The 22,687-nt window shown below is 40.2% G+C and overlaps 1 protein-coding gene across 1 annotated transcript; it reads right to left on the bottom strand.

Moving 5' to 3' along the window:
* Positions 1 to 661: 661 nt before the first annotated feature.
* On the bottom strand, positions 662 to 19,240 carry slc6a16a (solute carrier family 6 member 16a). The gene is made up of 12 exons (XM_049561964.1): positions 18,948 to 19,240; positions 10,628 to 10,856; positions 9,590 to 9,747; positions 8,565 to 8,691; positions 8,296 to 8,471; positions 7,374 to 7,484; positions 7,000 to 7,241; positions 6,407 to 6,590; positions 5,018 to 5,219; positions 3,734 to 3,893; positions 3,474 to 3,636; positions 662 to 1,856 (listed from the first exon to the last, which is right to left on the bottom strand). The coding sequence occupies exons 1-12, from the start codon at positions 18,948 to 18,950 to the stop codon at positions 1,506 to 1,508; spliced, it is 2,106 nt and encodes a 701-aa protein (XP_049417921.1). The 5' UTR covers positions 18,951 to 19,240; the 3' UTR covers positions 662 to 1,505.
* Positions 19,241 to 22,687: the final 3,447 nt, after the last annotated feature.

Raw genomic sequence — 22,687 nt, 5'->3', positions numbered from 1 at the left:
ATCACACACTGGAGCGGAATGATACTGCGATTGTTTGGTTCTCTGTAAAAATACAAAGGTGGCATATAGAAGGGACTTTGTAGCAGCCCTATAGGGCGATCTCTGTGTAAAAAGGCCTACTGATTTGTAACTGAAAACTGCTTTATTCAGTGCTTTTAATGGCTTTAATCACCTGGTCTGTTTGGTTTGGAGAGGAAGAGACCTCTGCATATAATTCTACACAGCCTCCTGAACAATGAACACTGAAGGAATTCTAACTTGGAGATGTTACAGCTGGTTACAAAACTCCTAAATGTAACACACTGTTCCTTTAAAGCCCAGATGATGTGTTAAATGTTTGAAATATATCTTCACAACAAGTCTTGAAATAATTTGAGATGTTGAGTTATTTGGCAGCCAAAATATGTTGGTTTATCATGTTCAATCTTACCAATGCCCCTGACTGTGAAAAGCAGGATGTGACAAATCTGCATGGCTCAGAGAAAAATGTTCTAAATTGCCTAAAGTTAAAATTGTAACTCATTTACTCTCTTAACATAAAAAAACAAAAACAACAACAAAAATTCCTATGTCCATATTGAACATTCTCATCAATATTAACTTTGATCTTTTCACGGTGTTAACAGCTTCAGGTTTGGGAGGTGTTGTGTTAATCAGAAAAAGGCAACATCCAGTCAGGTTGCTGCCATCTAGAGGTTTATTTAAGTCCTTGTCTAGTACAGTACAATACTGCTGCACTGAGCATTTTGTGAACACACATAAAAACATTGCTGTGGTCTTATGAGGTAAAATGATACACATAAAATGTAAAATAAAGTTATTTTACTGACATATTAAAATCTGTCATTTCACATCCAAACTGACTCATAACAGAACTGAACATAAATGTACAAATAACCACACACACACTCACTCACACACATACACATCACAGTTGAGCAAGGTAGAATGTTTTCATGCAAATCCATACTTGGCATCAAGCTAAAAATAGTCATCATAAAGCATACGTTGTCTGTTGCTGCCTTCCTTAATTCACAGGCCAACTCAGTTATGACTGCCACGTGAAATAAGGATGGCAGAAACAATAGACAAACCTAGTGTGCCGTGCTGGTGGCTTGTCAGTTTCCTGTACTAAAACCTTACAAAAACTCCTGTTTCAAATATAGCAGCTTATTCCTTTATCATGTATCTGCGAGTGTTTTTATTTTCTAAATAGACAAATGAACAGAGGGAAGTATAAGGTAGAGTTGTAGTTTCATAACTAAAGAAGCTAAAAAGCATTTGATTTGACTGGTAATGTATCTTCAATAATATAAATAGTTAAAATAACTTTGGCTTTTCAACAAGGTACAGCTTGCTGAATATCATCGACGACTCTTCCTCAGATTAAGAATAATTCTGTTTACGACTGCCCTCCCGTCACTTAGCAGTCTCGTCTTGCACGGTCTTGCTCGTACACTTTCTGAGGTTCAACATCGAAACATTTCATCCTTCCACAGCCGTGTTCACACTCCTGTATCTTGTTCGTCATCATCATCTTCCTCCTCCTGCTGGGGCAGGAGCCGGTAGTGTTCATTGCCCAGCGGCAGGAAGGCAGTCCTGGGGTGAGCCTGCTCTTCTTCAGAAAGGATTCCGTGGTGGGAGCTGGAGTCCAGCAACTCAGTGGAGCTGCACTTGGTGTACAACTCGCGGTGCACCTCCTGGCCACCTCCCTCCTCGGAGTGAGTGATGCGGCCCCTGCGGTTTTTCAGCATGGAATGGATGTAGCCAATGGGCACAGGCAAGCTGGCAAAGACTATCAGCATGACAATCATGGCAAGAGCCCAGCCAGGGTACTCGAGAGTCATCTCAGAGCCCTGAAGAAAAGAAGAGACGGAGCATGTCAGAGAAACATGGGAGGTACAACACTGCTCAAGAGTTAACCATCTTTACAGAGATATATTGACAGTTCTCAACCAGCTTTGTGTGGATATGTGTAAATTGATTGTGGTAAACTTCCCTGCATCAGACCTCCCTGCTCATCTCCAAGTTCAAATTTTCACTGGCTATAGGGCTGTTGCTCGAACTACGGACTGTATCTCCACATTTTTGTCAAGTAAAGAGTCATGGCATCATATCACCTAATACCATGGAGTACACATGTGTGCAGTGAAATCTGGCCTGCACTTGCCAAAAGGCTCAATAGCAGGTGCACTATCATAGAACATGGGGGATAAATAATTTGTTTCACTGAGGCGTCTGCAGTCAGCCTTAGGTCGGAATATTTTTGAACAAAAATAAAGATATGGGTGAGAAATACAATTCTGTAATTATTGAAAAATCCGCCATAAAAGGCCACAAACAAATGCCTTCTACATGCAAACTATCTACTGCTATCAGCCACCGTTCAACTGAGTGTACCCAAAAGTTCTGGCAAGCTGAGGGAATCCGAGGAGCCAAAAAGAATACCCAAAGAGCACCTGAGCGAACACCATCCTTTTATTTGTACCACTGTCTGCTGGTTGCTACATTTTGCATGTGTCGTACCATATGGGTCAAAAAGTGTGTCCCAGCCTTCACTGAATAGCTTTGACTTTCGTATGCCTGCCACCACAGACATGAGTATAGAGGCAGATTGAAACTGAGGGTCACCCCACTCTTTTTTTCCTCTCTGTAAAACTCAGACCAAACTCTAATCAAACTGTAAAACTAAGTGCTGCCAATCAATTATAAACCAAAATTCTGTTGGTGCATTGCCTATTTTTAGCCTAAAATGTCTTCAGAAACATATTTTAGTTCACCGTTTGGCTGCAATACAAGAATTTGTGAACAGGAAGTGGGCGCCATACTGTTTCCTGTATTGTAAAAATTGAGGCTAAATATGAAGATTTAGCCTCCATTTTGTATTTAGCAAGACTGTGTCACTGCGTTGCCAGTTTCTCGCCTCTCAAGCTCGCCTTACGTCACCTATCAATGGGAGTGTTTATTGGTCTGGTGTGGCGCAGTGCATTCTGGTGGTTTTCTGCCTCTTGAGCAAAAGCAAATGTCACAGCTCTATTTCTCGGCTTTCTCTGGTCATATAGCAGCAATTTCAAAGGTATTTCCATCTTTCTACTGCATAGGCAGCCCAGTTTTATGAAAAGACCATCTTTCCAGCAGTGAAATAATAATTTAACACAGTAAAAATAACTTTCTTATTACAAAGTTAAGATTAAAATATTCTTGTTGGAAACAGGGTCTTTATAGGAGCTGATATCAACATTAATAAGAATATTAAAGAGAGATCAAGACACACTGACAGTATGAATAATAAATATTGGGATGATCATACCACAACATCAACAACTTGAAACAAATCAAAAGTTATTATTATCTACAGCTGGGAGAACAAACGTACAAGTCTCAGTGAATATGTCACATATATTGTAAACTGTAACAGAGGATTTTAAGTTTAAATTCTTATATGTAGGACAAAAAGAAGTCCAGTTTCTTACTGTGGTTTGATTCCAGGCGGTGTATGTGGGCCTTTTGAAGACCATGCGCAACAAACTGGCAGCCAGAAGACCAATCATCGCCAGCAAACACACATATTTCCAAAGATATTTGTACACAACTGGAGGGCGCCATTTGAGCATGACTTCGATGTCATCCAGGAAGCTGCAGTGATGGAAAATACTTACATGAGGACCATCTTTTTAAAATAAACAATGAAACAGGACAAAAATAATTTAATAGTGAAATATTGATTTCTTACCGATCTGTTCCATAAACCCACGCCACACTGATGGTTTCAAAGATTACTACAATGACTAATGGTAGAGTTGCAGAGTAGTCGTCAAACATTGTCACAAAATAGTTGCCTGAGCGCTGAGTGAACAACAGTCCTATTATGAATCCCAAAACACAGCTGGACACTGGAAAACAAAGAAGAAGGCAGACAGGTTTAGAAAATAGCAGATATTTGAATGTTTTAATAATTTTCAATAAATGAATACAGATTGTTGTGTTTTGATGCAATAGATGTTCGAATGCTAAAAATGGAAGAAAATGCTGAAACGCCTATAGTGCTGTGCAAAGGCAAAAGGCCTTAGCTTTATTTTGTTAAAAAATATTTTTTGTCATTTTTGGAACAATAAAGATCTGCTCTATCATATGGAAGAGTATCCTGTGTTTATTTATTCATTAATTTTTCAAATAGTGGGTTCTGTGCCTTACCTATGAAAAGTTCTGGAGAAACTAAGGCAAAATAGATGAGCCTACCTGTGCATGCCACAGAGAAAATCGATTTCTCCTGCTAACAAGCAGTGTATGTGAAATACAGATACAATGTAATTAGGAGGTTGAATGTTTTTTTAATGACTAAAACACAGCCAGAAATCTTTGATTCATGTTGTTCATAATTTGAACTGCATTAACTTTGTCTGTAGGCTACGGCACAACAAATTAGGACATAAAAACAATAAACACAACTAAAACAGACAAGAAAAATAGACCATTTAACTGCATAGCTAACTTACTGATGGCAGAAGCACAAATAAGGAAATCTGCAAGTCTACAAAATCTGGTGGGCAAAACACTTCACGTCTGAAACACGCCCTATGTGGTATGATGCAGTGCGGAGGAGGATCAAAACTGGGTTGCAGCTGCGCCTTTAAGAATTGTCCCTCTCGGCTCCCTTAGTGGTGGTGAAAATAACAAAAATGGGACTAACTCATCCTTTAACATACCTTACTTTAGTTGATCATGACATATTGGATATGGGATTAATCTGCAAATGCTCTGGTTTAAAATAAGACCAAACTTTTCTATGGATGTCAATTTTTGAGGATAGATCCTTAAGCATATAGTCCCACATGTGCATACAAAACATTAAGCTGATTGGTCCAGTAGTTTGCGAGATTAGCTGTGGACAGACAAATACTCACCTAGTGCACACACACCAAACGCATGGTCCCTGCCAGGCTTGCGCAGTGGAGATACTGATAATTGCCTAAAATATAGAGCATCATGTGAACTTGTGTTGACATGTGTGTGTTACCAGTGAGTATGGTCCGGTGGCGGCCCAAGACGCTAAAATTGTCCATGAGAGGTGTGAGGATTCCCTGCATGGTCCCAAACATGGTGCTGAGGCCGAGGTTGAGCAGCATCAGGAAGAAGAGGGTGGACCAGAAGGGGCTGGCAGGAAAAAGGGCCATCACCTCAGTGAATGCTATGAATGCCAGGCCTGTCCCTTCAACGCCCTGCGCTCACACAAAAGGAAGACAGAAAAGGTAGAGGGAATGAACAAGAATTTTATGAATATTGAGTGAGGATTCCAAACAAGTGTTAGGTGGGTGGTGGAGAAAACAAATTATGTGACTTGGGTTCAGTATTTCCAGCAGCATCCTATGCAAGTACATTATCTATTCTTCTAAGTCAGTTTTTGGAGCCCCATTTGTAGTTGTAATTCAATAGTGCCATACCAGAAGCACTGCTATAGTACTCTCTTCAGTAGGGGGTGAGTAATCTTTTTTAGTGAAATAAACACTATTATATAAGATGACTTTAGTTCCCCTTCCTCTGTTTCTTTAGTTTTTCCTTTCACTCCTTCATCACAGCTTGCTTCCATCTCTTCAAGAGACCTACTGGATACTGTGTCCTATATTTTCTTCCTCTTGCCAGCTGGATATTTTACAGTACCTCACAGATTCCACAGGAGTCCTGGGAACCTCAGCACCACTCCTTCTTACTATTGTTATTGAAATGTTCGCCTCTGTTTGAATCCCTGTTTCTTCTTTATTCCTCACATGCAACACGTGGTGATCCTTTTTCTTTAAAAAATGTGTTTTGGAAAAGGTAGTGGCATGAAAACCATCAATGGTACTTGATGGATGAGACAGCTTCTTGAAATTCAGTCTTTGTGGGGCATGTTATGATTTTTGCCTTGATAACCTCTCAATAAAGACAGTTTAAGTGGAAATTTAACAGACTTCTTTTCACCAACTAGCAGATGTATCAGAATGGTAAGTGTATTTGGCAGCTTTACTTGTTTGTTGTTTATTGGCTTGTTAGCTTATCGGCTTACTGGCAGTGGTTCACTCAGAAACATACAATAACATATGCTACAATAGGGGTATTTGGTATAGTGGAAGCTCCAGGGTCCGCTTTGTGCTGAAGCTTTGCCGGTGTTGTGTCAAAGCATGTTCCTCTGTCGATATACGTTTCCTGTATTAGACAGCGATTGGCTTTTGTAATCTAGGTAGCTTGCCCATTGTACGTTTGAATCTCAGATTTTAGGGAAGTGCACAAACAATACCACGTTCAATAGAGGAATGTGACAAACTTTGCACAGATGAAAGTCTGTCAAGATCAGATTAAGGGGACATAAACAGAAGAAAAACACATCTTTTAAATGGAGGGGGATTTTAAAGTTAAATCTCAAGGGTACCTTATTCATTTCCTCCTCCAGATTGCAGTCAGTGATGTTAGGACCCACTATGGAGCTGTGGTGACTGTACCACTCCCTGTATTCAGCTATAGACACAGAACTTGGATCTGTCATGTTAATTCCAGGCCAACCAAGGCCAGCTGCCGGCTGGTTCGATGACATGAGGCTTAGAAGACCAAGATTTCTGAAAGAGGAAAGAGTAAAAAGATAAAATATAAGATTGTCAATATTTGGTGTAAAAAGCCATTGACTATAATATTATGGTTATTGTGAATGTGTGTAATAACAGGAATTATTGCACCACATTCTTGGGTCCTCTTATACTGTTGTATTCCATCACTCTTTAAGTCAATGCCTGAAAATTTTTGCCTTCAATACTTTTTTCAACCAGCTTTTTCAGTTTCCAAGGCAAAACTAATTATTTTACTTACTTATAAAGTCCTCACAAATAGTCTTTTTTAGTATGTTACAATTATGTAAAGTCATGGGCTTGTGGGAAAAGTAGTTATTTCACAGAATTACAAATTAAGTAGTTAAAAATTGACAGAGGGAAGTCAATATTTGTGCGCACACACACATGCACAAATCCGTACTCAGCTACGCAGTTTAGTGCAATGGTCTTGGCACGGAAACCCAGCACGACGAAAACCACCAGCGAGGCCAGCACAGACGTCATGAAGTTGATGCCGGAGACCATCAGTGCATCCCTGTGGCAGTTGTTGTGGACTGGGTTATAAGAGGAATATGCGATAACAGAGCCATAGCCCAGTCCAAGGGCAAAAAACACCTGTGTAGCAGCCTGTCGCCACACCTGCACATTACCCCAGATTTCCAGCTGAAAAATACCACAGAATAAAGTCTAAATTATCATAAAGGCTACAAAATGTGGAAAATGTCCTCTTTAGTGTTAAATACTCTCCAAACATTTTGTATTTGGCAATCATTCGATGATGAAACCTGTGCTTACTTTAGGATAAAACATATAGGTGATTCCTTCCTTTGCACCATCCAGCATCAACCCTCTGATGAGGAAAATAAAGAGCACCACATAGGGAAAGACTGAGGAAAAGTACATCACCTAAGATTTAAACAAAAAACAAAGGAAGGTTATTAATATGCCAGAAAGTTTTAGAAAAATAGGTTTCCATTTTGGGAAATGGCTTATTTGCTTTCTGGCTGAGAACTGGGTGAAAAGACTGATACTACTCTCATGTTTGTTTGCCACACATGATGTAACGCAGGGGGTGTCCAAACTTCATTGAATGGGGGCCAGATTAGATCACCTGAAAATACCTGGGGGTCAGCTGCTTCTTGCATCAAATAGGTCACAAAAACATTTAAAAAAAAAAATAAAACAAAAAATCACACAAGACAAAAGAAACAGTTTCGTCTTTCACTGAAAATGTGTTCACCTCTCCACTGCCTCTAAAAACGGCAGTCCTCACTGTCAATCTTCGTTGCTGTGGCCATGTCTGCTACCTTGCAGGATACATCTGCTATTAGGTAACTGTCCATTAACTTGTTTACCATCTGTTTATGAAAATACATTAGTTCTGCCTGCATAGTTCCTCCTTGGTGCATGCCTACAAACCAGATCGCTATTGAATCGGTACTCAGTATCATCTGATATGCAAGTTCAGGAATAGGAATCAGTTGCCGTTTGAGCCAGGCTAACAGTTTCCCCTTGTTCTTTGTGCTAAACTATGCTAACTGGCTGCTGGCTATTGCTTGTATTTAACAGACAGGTGAGAGTGGTATTGATCTTCTTATCAAACTCTTTGCCAGAAAAAAACCAAAAACAAATTACTGTATTCCTTTAACAATGATACGAACATAAATTTGTTTATGTTTATAGGCTGGGGTAACAAAGAAAAGAGAGGTTAACTAACCTTTGCAGAAGACTTGATGCCCTTGATCATTGCCAAGGATACAATTGCCCAAGCAGCCAATAAACAGCCTGTCATGATGGGGTTAAACTCTCCGGATTCTTCGATAGAATTTGTGATGTTAAGGGCTTTCCGAAACCAGAAATATGGTGTTGGGGAAGAGCTTGCACACTCTTTCACTGTTGATTAGGACAGACCACATTATAGACCTTTGACTGGCATCTACTGTGTGTGACATCTTATTTTGATCAACTTCTTAGTTACATCAGTACCTGTCTCATTGGTGGTTACATCAATTGGACACTGCTCCCACGGCAGAGGATACTGAAAAGAGTTACCCATGTAGAACAGGCTCCACGCAATGATAACATTGTAGTAAAGAGCCACGTAAAAACAGACCTAGAGGAGAAGGGAGGGTTCGTGAATGATTTACTCAATAAATTATCAATATTTACATAGCAAGTCCTTTACGATATACAGCATGCGCTGACGTGTATGGTGTGAAGTCTATGAAAGGTTCTTTCAAGGTTAACAATTTGTTCTGCAAGTGGAGGACAGCAAACATCAAATGACCTAATAGCTTTTTTTTCTATTTTAATGCATGCGTAACCCAACAGAGTGGGTGTAGCTGAAATGAACTGTGACACTGACTGGGACTAACAGAGCAATGAGGCTTTTTGGAAAAAACAAAACAAAAACATGGGTGTCTGGGCATACAAGTATATGGCTGTGTGCTGTATGTCCACAGAAGGTTCTTGCCCACTCTGTTTACTGTTTCTTGTCTGTACAGAAAAGTGTTGCGCAACAAACTGCCAACACTCCAGTGCACGGCCTCTCTCACATTACAGCATGGCAAGATGTCATCAGTGTCCTTTCTTAAGTACACACACAGTGCGGCTAGTAATAAAAAGAAAGTTCTTTACACAGAGGTGATAAATAAGGTGGTAATGCTATGGCTTTTTAATGAGTAAGTGGAGGAAGACATTCATGCTTATGAATCCTTTCATTCTGGTGCTTATATAACAAACACTGATGATGGAGGGATCTTTGAAACCCAAACGTGAAACAGTCAAACAGCTACTGAACCACAGCAGCCTAGCTGAGACACTATGAGTTACAATTTTGCAGAAGTGTGTGTAAACATACGTACAATTATATAGGATGGATGTTATTGCTTCCCCATTTTGGATTTTATTTGCCCTAGCTGACAAAGAATCCAACTTTTATTCATACATGAACAGTATGATCCCAAACCCCCAAGAAAAAGTACATAAATTAAGATGAAATCAATCCTCACCATGCAGCTGGAGTAACCGATCCCTGCCAGCTTTGGAGAGATGTGCTTCCACACACCGATGCTGCCCTGTCGAATGCTCTGGCCAGCTGCCAGCTCCATAAAAAACAGTGGAACTCCCACAATCAATAAAAGAAAAACATACAGCAGCATAAAAGCCCCTGGAAGGAAGATTTAAAAACATGAGGGCATTTATATCTAAACAGATTTTCTCTATTAAGTGTGATGGTGCCTTATGTCTGTTGTCTTTTCCAGCATCAAAATGCTCATATAAAAAAGTAAGCTTGTAAGCTTCTTATTTCAAGAGAGCCATCACAAAGACGAGTCAATCAAAACACTGAGATGAAATGTGCATTTTTTTCTTTATTGGCCAGACACACCAAACCGACATCAAAAAACAAGTGGCAACAAAGTCCAACTGTTGCATTGTGTCACATTGCCTTGTGTTTCAGCCAAAAAGTTGCACTTAAACACACCGCAAAGACTACAGCCAACTAGTACGTACATTCTGCACCTGTGTGAGAGGAAATAACTTTCAGTACCAGCAGCCAGTGGTAGTTTGCATTTGTCTTTCAAAAAGAGAAACCAGGAGACCAAGAGGATGGATTAAAGATGCCAGTTAGCACTTGAACAATAAACCGGATGTTGATGCGATAGCGAACAATAACACAAACAATTACAGTACGAACCTTTTCTGCTAAAGAAATCAATGGCTAAAAAATAGTCTTACCTAATATAACTGGTTTGTTTTAATCTCACATCCTCTTGACTTAAGTCATTTGTTTGATTTCCTCACTTTTGTTTCTCTTTTCGTGTGCCGAACTGAACAGAGTGACTTCAATCACGGACGAGCTCCACTGGGTCCGACACTGATTCAATATGCTCAACGGGCCACAAAAAAAAAAAAAAACAGTCAACAAGGGCCAACCAGTGCCAACGGTGCGGGACATACACACAACTACAGCAACAGATGCCCACCAATGGCTCGACATGGACCAACAGTTGACTGTCAGCTTGGTGTGTCAGGGCCCTAAGACTCACCTCCTCCATTTTGGTGGCAAAGGTACGGGAACCTCCACACATTCCCTAGGCCCACACTGAACCCCACCTGGGCCAACACATACTGGATCTTAGAGTCCCATGCAGGCCGGTCTGCATCGCATGCCTCAACTCCATCTGGGCCGAGAGCAGCTGCAAGCTGAGTTTCAGACTGGCCCTCGCCCAGCCAGGCTATGTCCTCCTCGTTGCTGTCCAGAGGAGGTTTCTCCGTCTTGTCATAAAAAAGGAGAAGAAGAATCATAAAATACACTGATAAAAAGTTTCTTATTGACAGATAAAGGTAAAAAAATATATTTTATGCCAAGTAAAGAGGAAAGAAGACGTATAAAGACAAAATCCACCCAAACCTGCAAACAATAATAATGTAAGAATACAAGTTCTGCATCACATGCAACACTAAATGTGATCGAATACCTTTAATATGTCAGATACCCACCAACTTATCATTTATCAGGAACCACAAGTCTATTACAATAGGCAATGTGTACAGTGTCTGACTAAAGACCACTAAGGGCCAAGAAGAGGGACCAAGAACATGTGTGGCCTCCACCCTTCATCCACCATGTGAAAACACAGTTGTAAGACATATGTGCAGAAACTCATGCAGCACTCCAATTTCACAAAATAAACAAGGAGGATATGCTCCATGTGGGAAAAGGTTTAAGACTCTGAGATCTCATGTATACACTGTGCAGTTTCTGAATATAACTCATGTATTTGAGTGTATTTACATTTCATAATCATTTCTATATGGTTAGTGTCAGAGTCTGCCATTCTCTCTGGATTCAAATTGCCTGGAATAACAATGTATTCACAGGAAATTATGCATCTCATATGGCATTACTGTTTGTAAGTTTGTCTTTACCCTCATGGTTTACTGCCTGCTTTCCCACAGCCGTATCAGAGCTGTTTTAAAGCACTGGTGCTGCTTTACTTTAAAGCATTCAGCTGGTGAAACCTGGTGGGGCTTTTATTGTGGAAAAGTCACGATAAACGATGTTTATGATCATCGTTCATCAAAAGGGCATGAACAAAAAAAGAAGAAGAGAAAAAGTCACTGGTTGATGCGTCTGTTGCCACATCAACCAGAACATATAGGACTGCTTGGTTATGGTAAAAATCATAATGATGATTATTTTGTTCAATATTGAGATCACAATCATTTAACACCATTGCTCACTGACTTTGGAAACATGCATTTATTGAACTTTTTTTAAATTGTCTTTTTAACAGTGGATATTCTTGAGCTTTAATGTGATTTGATCAAAAAACTGGCTCAAGTCTAACTAAATATGCCACAGCCTTGCTGAGGGCGAGTTTGTGCTTTTGGGAGGGGGTAAAAGTGTACCACTGTAAAGGAAAGAGGTGTGCTGGATTTATAATGCAAGACAAAACCAGAGCACCATTGCGAACCTAAATGGGGCACATTAATTGTTTTAATCTTAATCATCTTGTCATCGTAACTGTTGGAAGCCCAGATCATAGCTGAAAATAAAGTTTGATTAATCGCCTCGCCCTAAAATAGATCATAATATGTTGTGAGTTGTCAGTTAGGGGATCCTTAGGCAGTATTTCCAAGGAGCACATTGTGAGTTATCTATTGTTGGTTATTATGTGAAAATTATCCAAATAAAAAGGTGATCAAATCATCTGCACAATCTGCCATTTAACTTACAAAAAAATTACAGAAAAGCCCAATGTCAGGTGTCACTGTTCAAAAAGAATAATGACACTCTGTGCAGATGAACGTGAGATCATCAGACTACGCTTGAACTTCACACTCTGACCAAGTGAGTCAGCTCAGATGAGCAGGCAAGATCCAAAATGGCTTAGCGTGTGCCAAACTGGCTTAAGGACATGTCCTAGCTGTGCCACTGCTGGTATCAGCTGGTGAGAATGGAAAATTACAGGAGGTGTATGACCCAGAAAAGTATGTGGCTGGTACATGCAGGACACATGGCCAGATACGTCAGGCGATTTCAGAAATATGCATACACACATACACAGAAGAGTGTGGGACAAAAATATGCTTGTGCACACAAATATAGGGGAGGGGAAATGGGGAGAGCAGTTAGCCACTAGGCAGACCTCTGGGTGAAGGAGGGATAGTCTTTGGTGTCTTGTGGGTGGGAGAATCCAGTGGGAGGTGTTCGGTTTACATTGGTTCACACTGTGGGTGGTGCTGAGGTGCATGGGTGTACCACGTGGTGGATATAGTTGGCAACAAGGCAGAAGAAAAGCTATTAGAATTTATGTCAACATTTTGGGGACCCTTATCATGGACCTAAAATCTTTTGTTGTAGTAGTGGCGACACGTGTGTCAAACACCATCCAATGTTATCTCTAGAGCTGAACTGATTAGTCGGTTGATAGGTGAGTCAGTAATTGGAAAAAAATGTACAATTTTGATAATCATGTTACTTGTTATTCATTCAGCACAAAAGTAAACCAAACATTCACCGGTTCCAGCTTCTTTGAATTTTGGACTGACAGTCAAACTTTACAGACTAAACTACTGTACATTAATCGATAAAAATAATTGTAAGTTGCAGTCCTAGTTATCTAAAGATTTAACTAACCTTGGATGGTGACTGATGAAGGTTACCTGTCCCTGACTCTATATTAGTATATTGTGAACTGATAAAGTTTGGCTATCAGATTCGTGAGTCACCTTGGTAGTGTAGCTCTTTCATTTAAAGGAAAAACAAAATGCCCTTCAAAACGACTGAAAACAAAAGAACCAACGTGATCACAAAATGTTAAGTTTGTCATTGAAACAGATCTGTGTATAAGTGCAGATACAGTTCAACTCTTGTTACGAGCTTGGATATTCCACTGTATCCTTAATTGCTTAATTGCTCAACAACCCAGTAAGCCTGTATCAGGTTGTTTTGTAGTTTGTTAAACCAATTTACATACACAATACACAGTTTTCAAAGTGATAGGCTCAAGTAGCCTACTTTATGTTTATTTCCACTGCTTTTATGAAACTCTAAAGAGGACTCTATGTCTTTAACACATCTTCAAAAGAAGTGGACAAACACCGCATGCTTATTTTTCAGCTCTGGGCCTCGCTACAGTCATGAGCAAAAGAACTACTGTATTTTTCTCTTTTTCTATACTTGGCTAATCTTAAATTATCTTCTTGTCCCACAGCCCCCTTCCCCCAGCACACTCACACAGAGAGAGGCACAACAAACACACACAGAGTGGTCGTAAATTTTTGCCTGTTGGTCAGCCAGGGTCTATCTCTGGGTACTTATGGAAATCAGGCAACCACATGTGTGTCCTCAGTGAACGATGATAGTAAATACATTTTGTGCAAATACAGTTAGATTGGATCATATGTCCAATAGTGCAGGATATTACTTACTGTTTGCTGTAAAGTTTTTATTAAACAAGGTCAAGGTATTTACATGATAACTGGCATCTACTAAAACAGGATAAGCATTTTAATATGTCATATGTCTTTATAATGTTTTGATCATTGTGTTGTATTATTTAAACTAAAGTTATAACATGATGTTAGACTTTTCAGTAACACTTAAAATGCTTAGTCAAAACTTTGTAAAAACGCTGTAGTCAAATGACATTCAGAGCATATCTGTGATTCAGACTCTGATTCAGGTTGTCTGCACATGGTTCTCAACATGGTGGTGGCTAAACTGGCGGCTAACAGTTAACGATGCTAAAAGTGAGAACAGGCTTAACAACAGTAACAGTGCTGAGATAATAACCAGCCCATTCTTATTCCAAAGTTGTGAAATACCGCTGCTTTGTCAATGCCAAAACCTCCTTTTGTGGCGGTATGATAGGCCGCCAAGTGGCATCAGTTTGTAATGCGGGTTATGATATGCCACTGGTTGGCTGGGTGGCAACTGTCATGGTGGTATGATACACAGACGGAGGGCAAAAGTTAATAATGTGCCCATACAGCAACTGTTGCTGCAGTGTGATACGCCGCTGGATGGCTTCAGTTTGAAATGCTGCCAGTAACAACGTAGTATTACCTTTTACTTTAATCAGATTTTATGATTTCATGCAACAAATATATTGATTGATTGATTGATTGATTGAATATAAGAAGCTGAAAGTCCCTATAGCGTGGGTGGGAAGGGTTGTGGATGGGTCCAACAAACAGCAGACTTTCATCCAGGAGCCTGGTGTTAGCTTCCTTCCTGTATGAACGTAGAGCCAAACCATGACGTTTTTTTTCTAATCCTAACCACATGCTTTTGTTGCCTAAACCTAACAACAAATACAGGAGGATACCTAGCACGTAATATGTAGACATGAGCAGCACTGAACAGGAAGTAATCAGTGAAGAGTTTGGATGAGAATGGGTTGCATTAACAGTGTTAACTGGGGCAGGGGAGGGTGGGGTGCTACACTTCCGCAATGAAGCTGCGGGTCACGTTATCAGCAGTAACTGTCTTATGAGTGCATTGCAGAGTGGTGGTGATTAGCTAGCCAGTGGGGATACTCCATCACAACCACAAACAGAGAAGCTCAGATTACAACACACACAAAGGTAGCATGACTCAGGATGCCATTACTCCACCATATCTTTATAGTTTGCTGAGCATCCCTGCTCTAAATGTGGCACAACTCTTTTAAATTCCTCCCAACAGCCATCTTTGTTGCTCAACAATTATCATACTGTATTCCATAATATTAGAATATTAAGGATAACAGAGGGATACCTTAAGTGTAAATTATTTTTAAGTCTCAGATTGTTACCCACCTTATGTGATGTTGCGGTAAATCCCTGTATTTACAGTAAACACAGTAACTGTATGCAGCTGTTGCTATTTTGAGAGCACATTCATTTCATCAGATAAATCTGACAAACTACAGTCAGAAATACACATTAAGTTTTTTCTTAATAGTCACTGTTCAATTTACACAGAGTGAACAAGAAAAGAGAAGGAAGCACCTACATGATGCATTGCAACAGCCTGCATACTCTGGCCACCAGACAATCAGAGATCTCCGCCTTCTGATAGTCTGGGGACACTCCTTTCTAAAGTGTGTTTAACACACCGGCGAAAACGGCCGGCAACAAAGCAACGCCTCTTGCATTTTTGAAAAGGACACGCCTTCTCGGCGCAAAACTCCGTTTTATCAAACGTGTGCTCATCCGTGAAGAAAATATTTTTTCCAGCGGATATCTTAGTTACAACATTATTGAGCTAACTGGAGTAGTTTCATGTCGTATCCGACAACGGGAGGCTTTTAACAGATGACGTCCTGTTACCTTTGCTGCTGCTGTTAGCTGTCCCTGTCAGCTGCAGCCACTGATGCTTTCTAGACATCGTGATTTCCTAAAACTGAATAAATACCACACATAGCAACACAAAACTGCTTTGCTAGCTCAATCACTGCTAACGGCTAACAGCTAACGGTTAGCCCAGCTAAACGTGCACACAGAAATAGTAATGTTTGTTCAATCATTGTGTTTATAGACTTTACAAACATCGGATTAGTCCAAACGGTGATACAGTGATGTGAAAAATGTGATATATAGGCTATATATATAGCTAAAAGCTCTGCTGGTTTTCTACTCGGAAGTATTTGTAAACAACAAGGCGATTCCCTCTAACGTTATAGTCCGGCCGGACGGATGAGTCATGGCCTTGTAAAAGATTATGTTTGTTTCTTTTAGTTGGCGAGAATGTGTCTCCGCAAACGCGACAAACATCCACTAACTTTGACGGCATTTTCTGCGAGCACCCTGAGCCATTTTGTACCGCTACACGTGTGTCTAGTGGGACTATGTTTACAAGCACAAGAGTTCAGCGAGCCACCGAAGGACCGCCCTGCAGATTTACTATTGGTTCTGCAACGTAGGGAGTTTTTTTAAACTCTGAAATTGTATCCGCCCATCTAAACACAAAATCAGGGAGAAAGTCATCAGTCTTTAGTTAAGCAAAGTGTCTAAAGACTGACTTTTGATTCTACAGCCTGCAATAAGTAACGACCAACATAACATCTTCAGGTTTGTTGAAACGGCTTCTTGGATTATTGTACACTGGACTGTGTTACAACAAAATATCCTGTACTGTACAGGACAAATATAATGCCATTTTATAAGACACAAAAAGCAATCTAAAAAAACACCTCTCTGACACAGTGTCAACAACAACTTAAAATTCATAGTTTCACAAAGTAATCATTGCATGACAGATCACATTACAGTATACAGCGGTTTCTATTTCCCTGTTAGCTCAGTGGAGTTAAACTAGGGCTCAGAATAACAGTTATTTTCATTGTTGATTATTTTCATAATTAATTTGTTTGTTGTTTGCGCCAATAAATGTCAGGAAATGGTAAAAATTGTTGATCAGTGTTTCCCAAAGGCCAAGAGGATGTCCTTAAATGTTTTCTTCTGTCAACAACTGAAAGATATTCAATTTACTGTCACTGAGAAGTAAAGAAAATAGAAAATATTCACATTTAAGAGGCTGAAATCAGAGAATTTTGGACTTTTTTTCTTTAAAAAAAAATGACAAACTGATTATCGAAGTATTTTGCAATCAACTGGTTTACAACTAACTGAGTAATTGTTGCAGCTCCAAGTCAAACCCAGCCTTTACCTAGCTGGACAATTACTGTTACCTTAATTGTGTAGGAAGAGTGAAAAATGTTACTTAACATGTTTCATGATTTAAAAACAGAGGAGGGCAGTTCTGCCTGCAAAGCCATAAAGTGGCAATAAACTATTATCAAACATATTCAGTGTGTGAAACACTTTGTTTTGTGCATTTAAAGAAGCCTTAAACAGCCTGACACATATGTCTCAGTGTGCAGACAACCTAACCCTCCACAAACAGCCAGAATAAAGACCTTTTCACACAAGCAATTTTAAATGTCGACATCATGTCTGAAAAGGAGCCAGAGTCTTTTTTTCCTGGAAGTCTCTTTGGCAGTCTGCCTACACAGGACCTATTCATGTTCCTGTAATCATCCATCTTGGCCCAAGAGTAGATTGACAGTCTCACTCAATGGGCCATCAGGTTACTGACCGTATTCAACTTTTAACCAAACCAGTTGTTACAGGATGAAGATCAGATAGCAGAACAGGAAACAAGATGTTTTGTCAACATTTTTAAGTTGTCAGTACCTAAAAGGTATGGCTTACAAGATCTACTGCAGTGCTGCCGACATTGGCCTTGTGCAAAACATCACACAAATGACTGTGTACAAACATATGCGCAACCGCAAAATAATCTTTTAAAGAGTCAGAATACTAACAAGGCATTCTGCTACCAAATAAATCAGTTGTGGACTGCATCAAGACGCTGTACAAAGGAAGCTAGAGTATACTATCAGATATAGTCCAACAGCACTGAGACGTTCATTGCAACAAATTAGTCACCTTCTCTACCTGTCTCACCCTGTTCCAAGGCTGGATTCTATCCAAGTATACGTTTATTTAAAGAAAACGTGCAAACACCCTGCACACAGGTATACACTAGCAAATACACATGTGATAGGCTCCCCACACTCCCCATAGTATTGCATAATCTGAGTGGCTGCCAGTCATGAAACCACTCACCACTCACTAACCCCACCTTTAGTGTAGCGTGCTGCCTATAGGATAGCTTGATAAATACCTCTTACAGTATGGTTTACTATTCAGTGGCAAAACAAGAATGCATGTGAAAAGGGGGCATTAAATATAATTCTGCTTGCACACTGGCTACAGTGCAGTCTGTCAGTTTGTGCACACTTGCACATTGCTGTCTTGTCACATTTGACTTAAAATGAAACTATGATTTTGAGGTTAAAGTGCTGCCTTTCAGCTTTAATTTGAGGCTGTTTATTGTTGTCAGCGTTATTGTCAGTGCACCAACTGCAAAAATCTACACAGACTTAAAAGAAAAATAACATATTTGTTTTTGCAACTGTACAATATCTAGTAAAAAGTTTCTTTATTCATATTTTTTTTTTTAAAATGTGTGTTACAGTAGCCTTTGTGTACAGGTTGACAGTTGTTCGTTTTGAAACTTATCTGTGGCTGACCACATTGAGCAGCTACTGTGTACAATTGCACAGAAAATCAGCTGCATAGGAGAGATTATCCGAAGTGAGGCAAACCACAGCCTTAAAGCCCATGCATGACCGCTTAAGTAACAAAGGAATCTGGTAACGGTAAAGTATACAACCAATAAGTACAGAACGTCCGACAAGAAAAAAAGGAAAAGGAAGAATAGAGGTGAACAATAAACGCAGAGTACTTTGAAGCATTAGAGCTCATAAAGACACGTTAGAGCAGAATTTCTATGTGGTGTGGACATACCATGCTGACAGCACGGTCCAAGATAGGAGTAGAGTTTCCAGAGGTCCTGGTGTGAGTTTCTCTGCTCGTCACTTTGTCTCTTTCTCACTAAGCTACTTTTAAACTTTTCCCTTATTTGCTTTCGCCAAAAGTCAGGCTGCTAAGTACAATCTACTCAGGGGGAAAAGTCTCCAACGGGTAGTTTTGACAACTTGCGGCCACGTTTCTTGCGCTGGAACAAACTCTGTGGTCGCAAACCCAAGAGGACATATAGGAGAAATTACCACAGATGGAGCCAATGGGAGGACTGAGGGGGCTGAACTGCTCCTACCCAAAACGTTCAACGGGGCTGGACAACACGAAAGTACACACTGCTGGATGTGACTCTGTGTGTGTGTGTGTGTGGAGCTTGGAGATTTATCAAAATACAGAAGGCTGTGGAGAGAGCTGTCAGCTCTGCATGTGATCAAGTCACTGTACTGCTTTGTACTGCATTTAGAAAAGATATTTTAAAAGCCACCAAATATAAATGCGCGTATATTCATGCAATTAGGGTACAGGTGCTGACTGCATCGTTAATACAGCTCAATTGAAGGCTGTGACTGCCCGAGAGCCCACAGCAAAGTGCGCATGCTGTGCGCCTAATTAGCGCACATTAACTCCCAATTAAATTCTAAATAACTCCCATCAGCTCAAGCAGTCAGCTCACTGGCTGGACTGTTTGTTGCGAGAGAAAAAGAAAGAAAAACTTTAATAGAGGCAGTTGAGCAGGATTTGTGTGAGATCAGCAAACACAGCAGCATTAACCCAGTTAATTCATGTCGGTTTTAAAGAAGAAAAAAAGTTGGCCACTCAAGGCCGGCTCTAGCATTTTTGGAGGCCTGGTCACCAATTCATCACCCATGCCTCTCATGTACACTGATTACCTCACTCTTACCTAACTGGAATATATTATTATCCCCCTTCTTTCTCTCGCACAATATCCATCCATCCATCATCCATCCATCCATCCATTTATCCAGGCGTGGGGGCAGCAGGCCAAGCAAAGCACCCCAGACCTCCCTCTCCCAGCAACGCTTTTCAGCTCCTCCTGAGGGACCCCAAGGTGTTCCCAGGCCAGATGAGATATGTAATCCCTCCAGCATGTTCAGGGTCTGCCCTGGGGCCTCCTACCAGCGGAACGTGCCCGGAACACATTCAACGGCAGGTGCCCAGATGCCCAGACCACCTGAACAGACCCCTTTCAATGCAAAGGAGCAGTGGCTCTACTCTAAGCTCCCTCCAGATGTTCACCTCACTCTTTCTCTAAGGCTGAGCCTAGCCACCCCATGGAGGCAACTCATTTCGGCCACTCGTATCCACTATCTCATTCTTGCGGTAACTACCCAGAGCTCATGACCATAGGTGAGGGGTGGGACGTAGATGGACCAGTAGACCGAAAGCTTTGCCTTCTGGCTCAGCTCCCTTTTCACCACGACTGTCCAGCACTGCTAAGGTATAGGCCTACTGTATATTTTTAAGATGTTTTCTCACACCCCTGCATACAGCATTGGTGACTCCTAGTGGGGTCAGGACCCCTGAGTTGGGAACCAGTGCTTAAGTTTTGAACACACATTCTATTTATTACTTACCTTTATTACTAAAAAATGTATCATATCATAAGTATCATATTTCTTAAACACATCTTAAGCAACAGTAAAAATAACCAGCACTCAAAAGTACTGCACAAAAGAAAATATTTAAAAATGATACAGTTTTACAAATCAATAATCAGATCAACCAATAATGTGTTAAGGGCCCTACAGTTTAATTAAAATTTTACAAATATTGCACGCATATTGCACAATATTATTCTCCTCAGAATGTGATGATGTGGCTACTGAAGTATCTGAAGCAAAAACAATCCCTATCCAAGATGGTCCCATACAGCGGGGTAAGACTCTGAGGAAGTATATGGATGCTTATACGAACTTACTCGATCATTTGTAAAATTCTAACCTGCAAAGTGGCTGTCAAACAATTGCTGAGTCAAAGAGATGCTCTGTGTGAAGTCATCACCCCTTACTCATTGTACAGTCAACTGATAAAAGATCTTAAAAAAATAGCTCTCAAAAACTGAAGCAATAGTCTTAATTGAAAAATCTGTACTACAAATAAAGTCAAGTCGGCAAAAGAAAAAAATAATGGCACTAAAGAATGGTATATGAAACACTAGCATTGAAAGCAAGCTTTTCATTTTACTCCGCTGACCTCAACATGTTAGTATTACTGGCTGCTGAATGCCAGGAAAATGTGCACTCCCCCCAGTGGACAAAATGTACCAAGATGACCCTACATACTTGCACAAATTAATGTTTCAGGAATCCATAATTTGCACTAACGCTTACATGGTCCCTGAAATCTGCCCTATGAGTCCAGATTTTTCAGTTGCTATTAAAGAACCCCCTGGGGTTATTTATTTTCAGAAATTCATAGGACACACTGGACACATAAAAAGCATAGATATGTAACATGAGCCCCCTGATGTGCATGTTTGCCTATTTTTGTAACATCTAGGTCTTATTCTTTATACAGGCAGGTGATACAGGCAACTTTTCCCACCAAATACATGGAGGGCAAGGGCATGGATAAGAGTGTCCCCCCTACTGTGTACATAACGACGCTGCAGCAGCTACACATTCCTTCTTATGGGATGCAGATTATGAGTGTCCCTGTGTAAGTCAAAGCTTGGAATGAATTCAAGGCTCACAGTGGTACAGTAAATCCTAAACTAATTGTGGAGATCTATGGCAAAGCTCTTGGGCTGCTGGGATGAGACCTGTTGTTGCTCAAAGTTATGTGTTTAATATCAACAGTAGTACTGTAAATGCTGAATTGCTCTCCATTAGTTACATTTAAACACAGGACAAAATGTCATTTCAGCAGACTGCTTGACTCATTGGCCAAGAACTAGCTTGAGAAGTCTAGCATTAATTCATGCCAGGTAAGGGCAGCTGCCGAGAAAATTTTCCTTTCATATAAAGTTTTATTCTATAGCCAACACTGGATCCTCTAAACCAGAGGTTTTCAGACTTTGTTGTGTCAAGGACCCCTAAAATTGATACACATTAGGTCACAGACCCACATATGATAAGGTTTTGCTTCAGGGACCTCCATCTAAATTTGTTTGGTTGTTAGATATTATTCAGACCAGATTATATTGTCAACTACAGTGGAGGAGATAACTGGGTAGGAGGAGGAGGTTCAGAAGTAGAGGTCCAGAAGTAGAGGTCTACTATCATCAGAATGCAGTCGTCACTGAAACTCTCTTTGAACACAAAGGTTTATTTCCAAAACTCAAACTGCAGTTAAACAAAGGAGGGAGCAAAGTCACATGGGTTTGAATCTGAAAGAAACAAATAAAAAATTAGAACTTCAGTAAAATTAGAAAAACGTTCATCTTAATAAAGGGAAAATAATGCTCAAAGTTGAGCTAATAACATACAGGATAAACTAAAGAGAAATAAACTGCTTACCAGCACTGCCACCCCATGGGATGATGAAGAAAGAATGAGTGCAATGGTGTTCAGGGTTTATGTAGGTGCGAGCAAGTGAAGTCAGTCAGGTTAATGAGTGAACAAAGAGTGAAAGGAACCAATTGCCGAAAGGGGAGGAAAGGAAGTGAGGTAAAGGAAGTGAGGTAAGTGAGGAAAAGTAGTGTCAAAATAAAGAAAAATAGAAATCTTTACTACAAGAATAATAACTCTCATGTCTTTTACTCA

This window comes from Epinephelus fuscoguttatus, linkage group LG19, assembly GCF_011397635.1.
Source record: "Epinephelus fuscoguttatus linkage group LG19, E.fuscoguttatus.final_Chr_v1".
Classification (NCBI taxonomy): domain Eukaryota; kingdom Metazoa; phylum Chordata; class Actinopteri; order Perciformes; family Serranidae; genus Epinephelus; species Epinephelus fuscoguttatus.
Note: the sequence above shows the minus strand (reverse complement) of the source record. Positions and strands in the feature narration are given on the sequence as shown.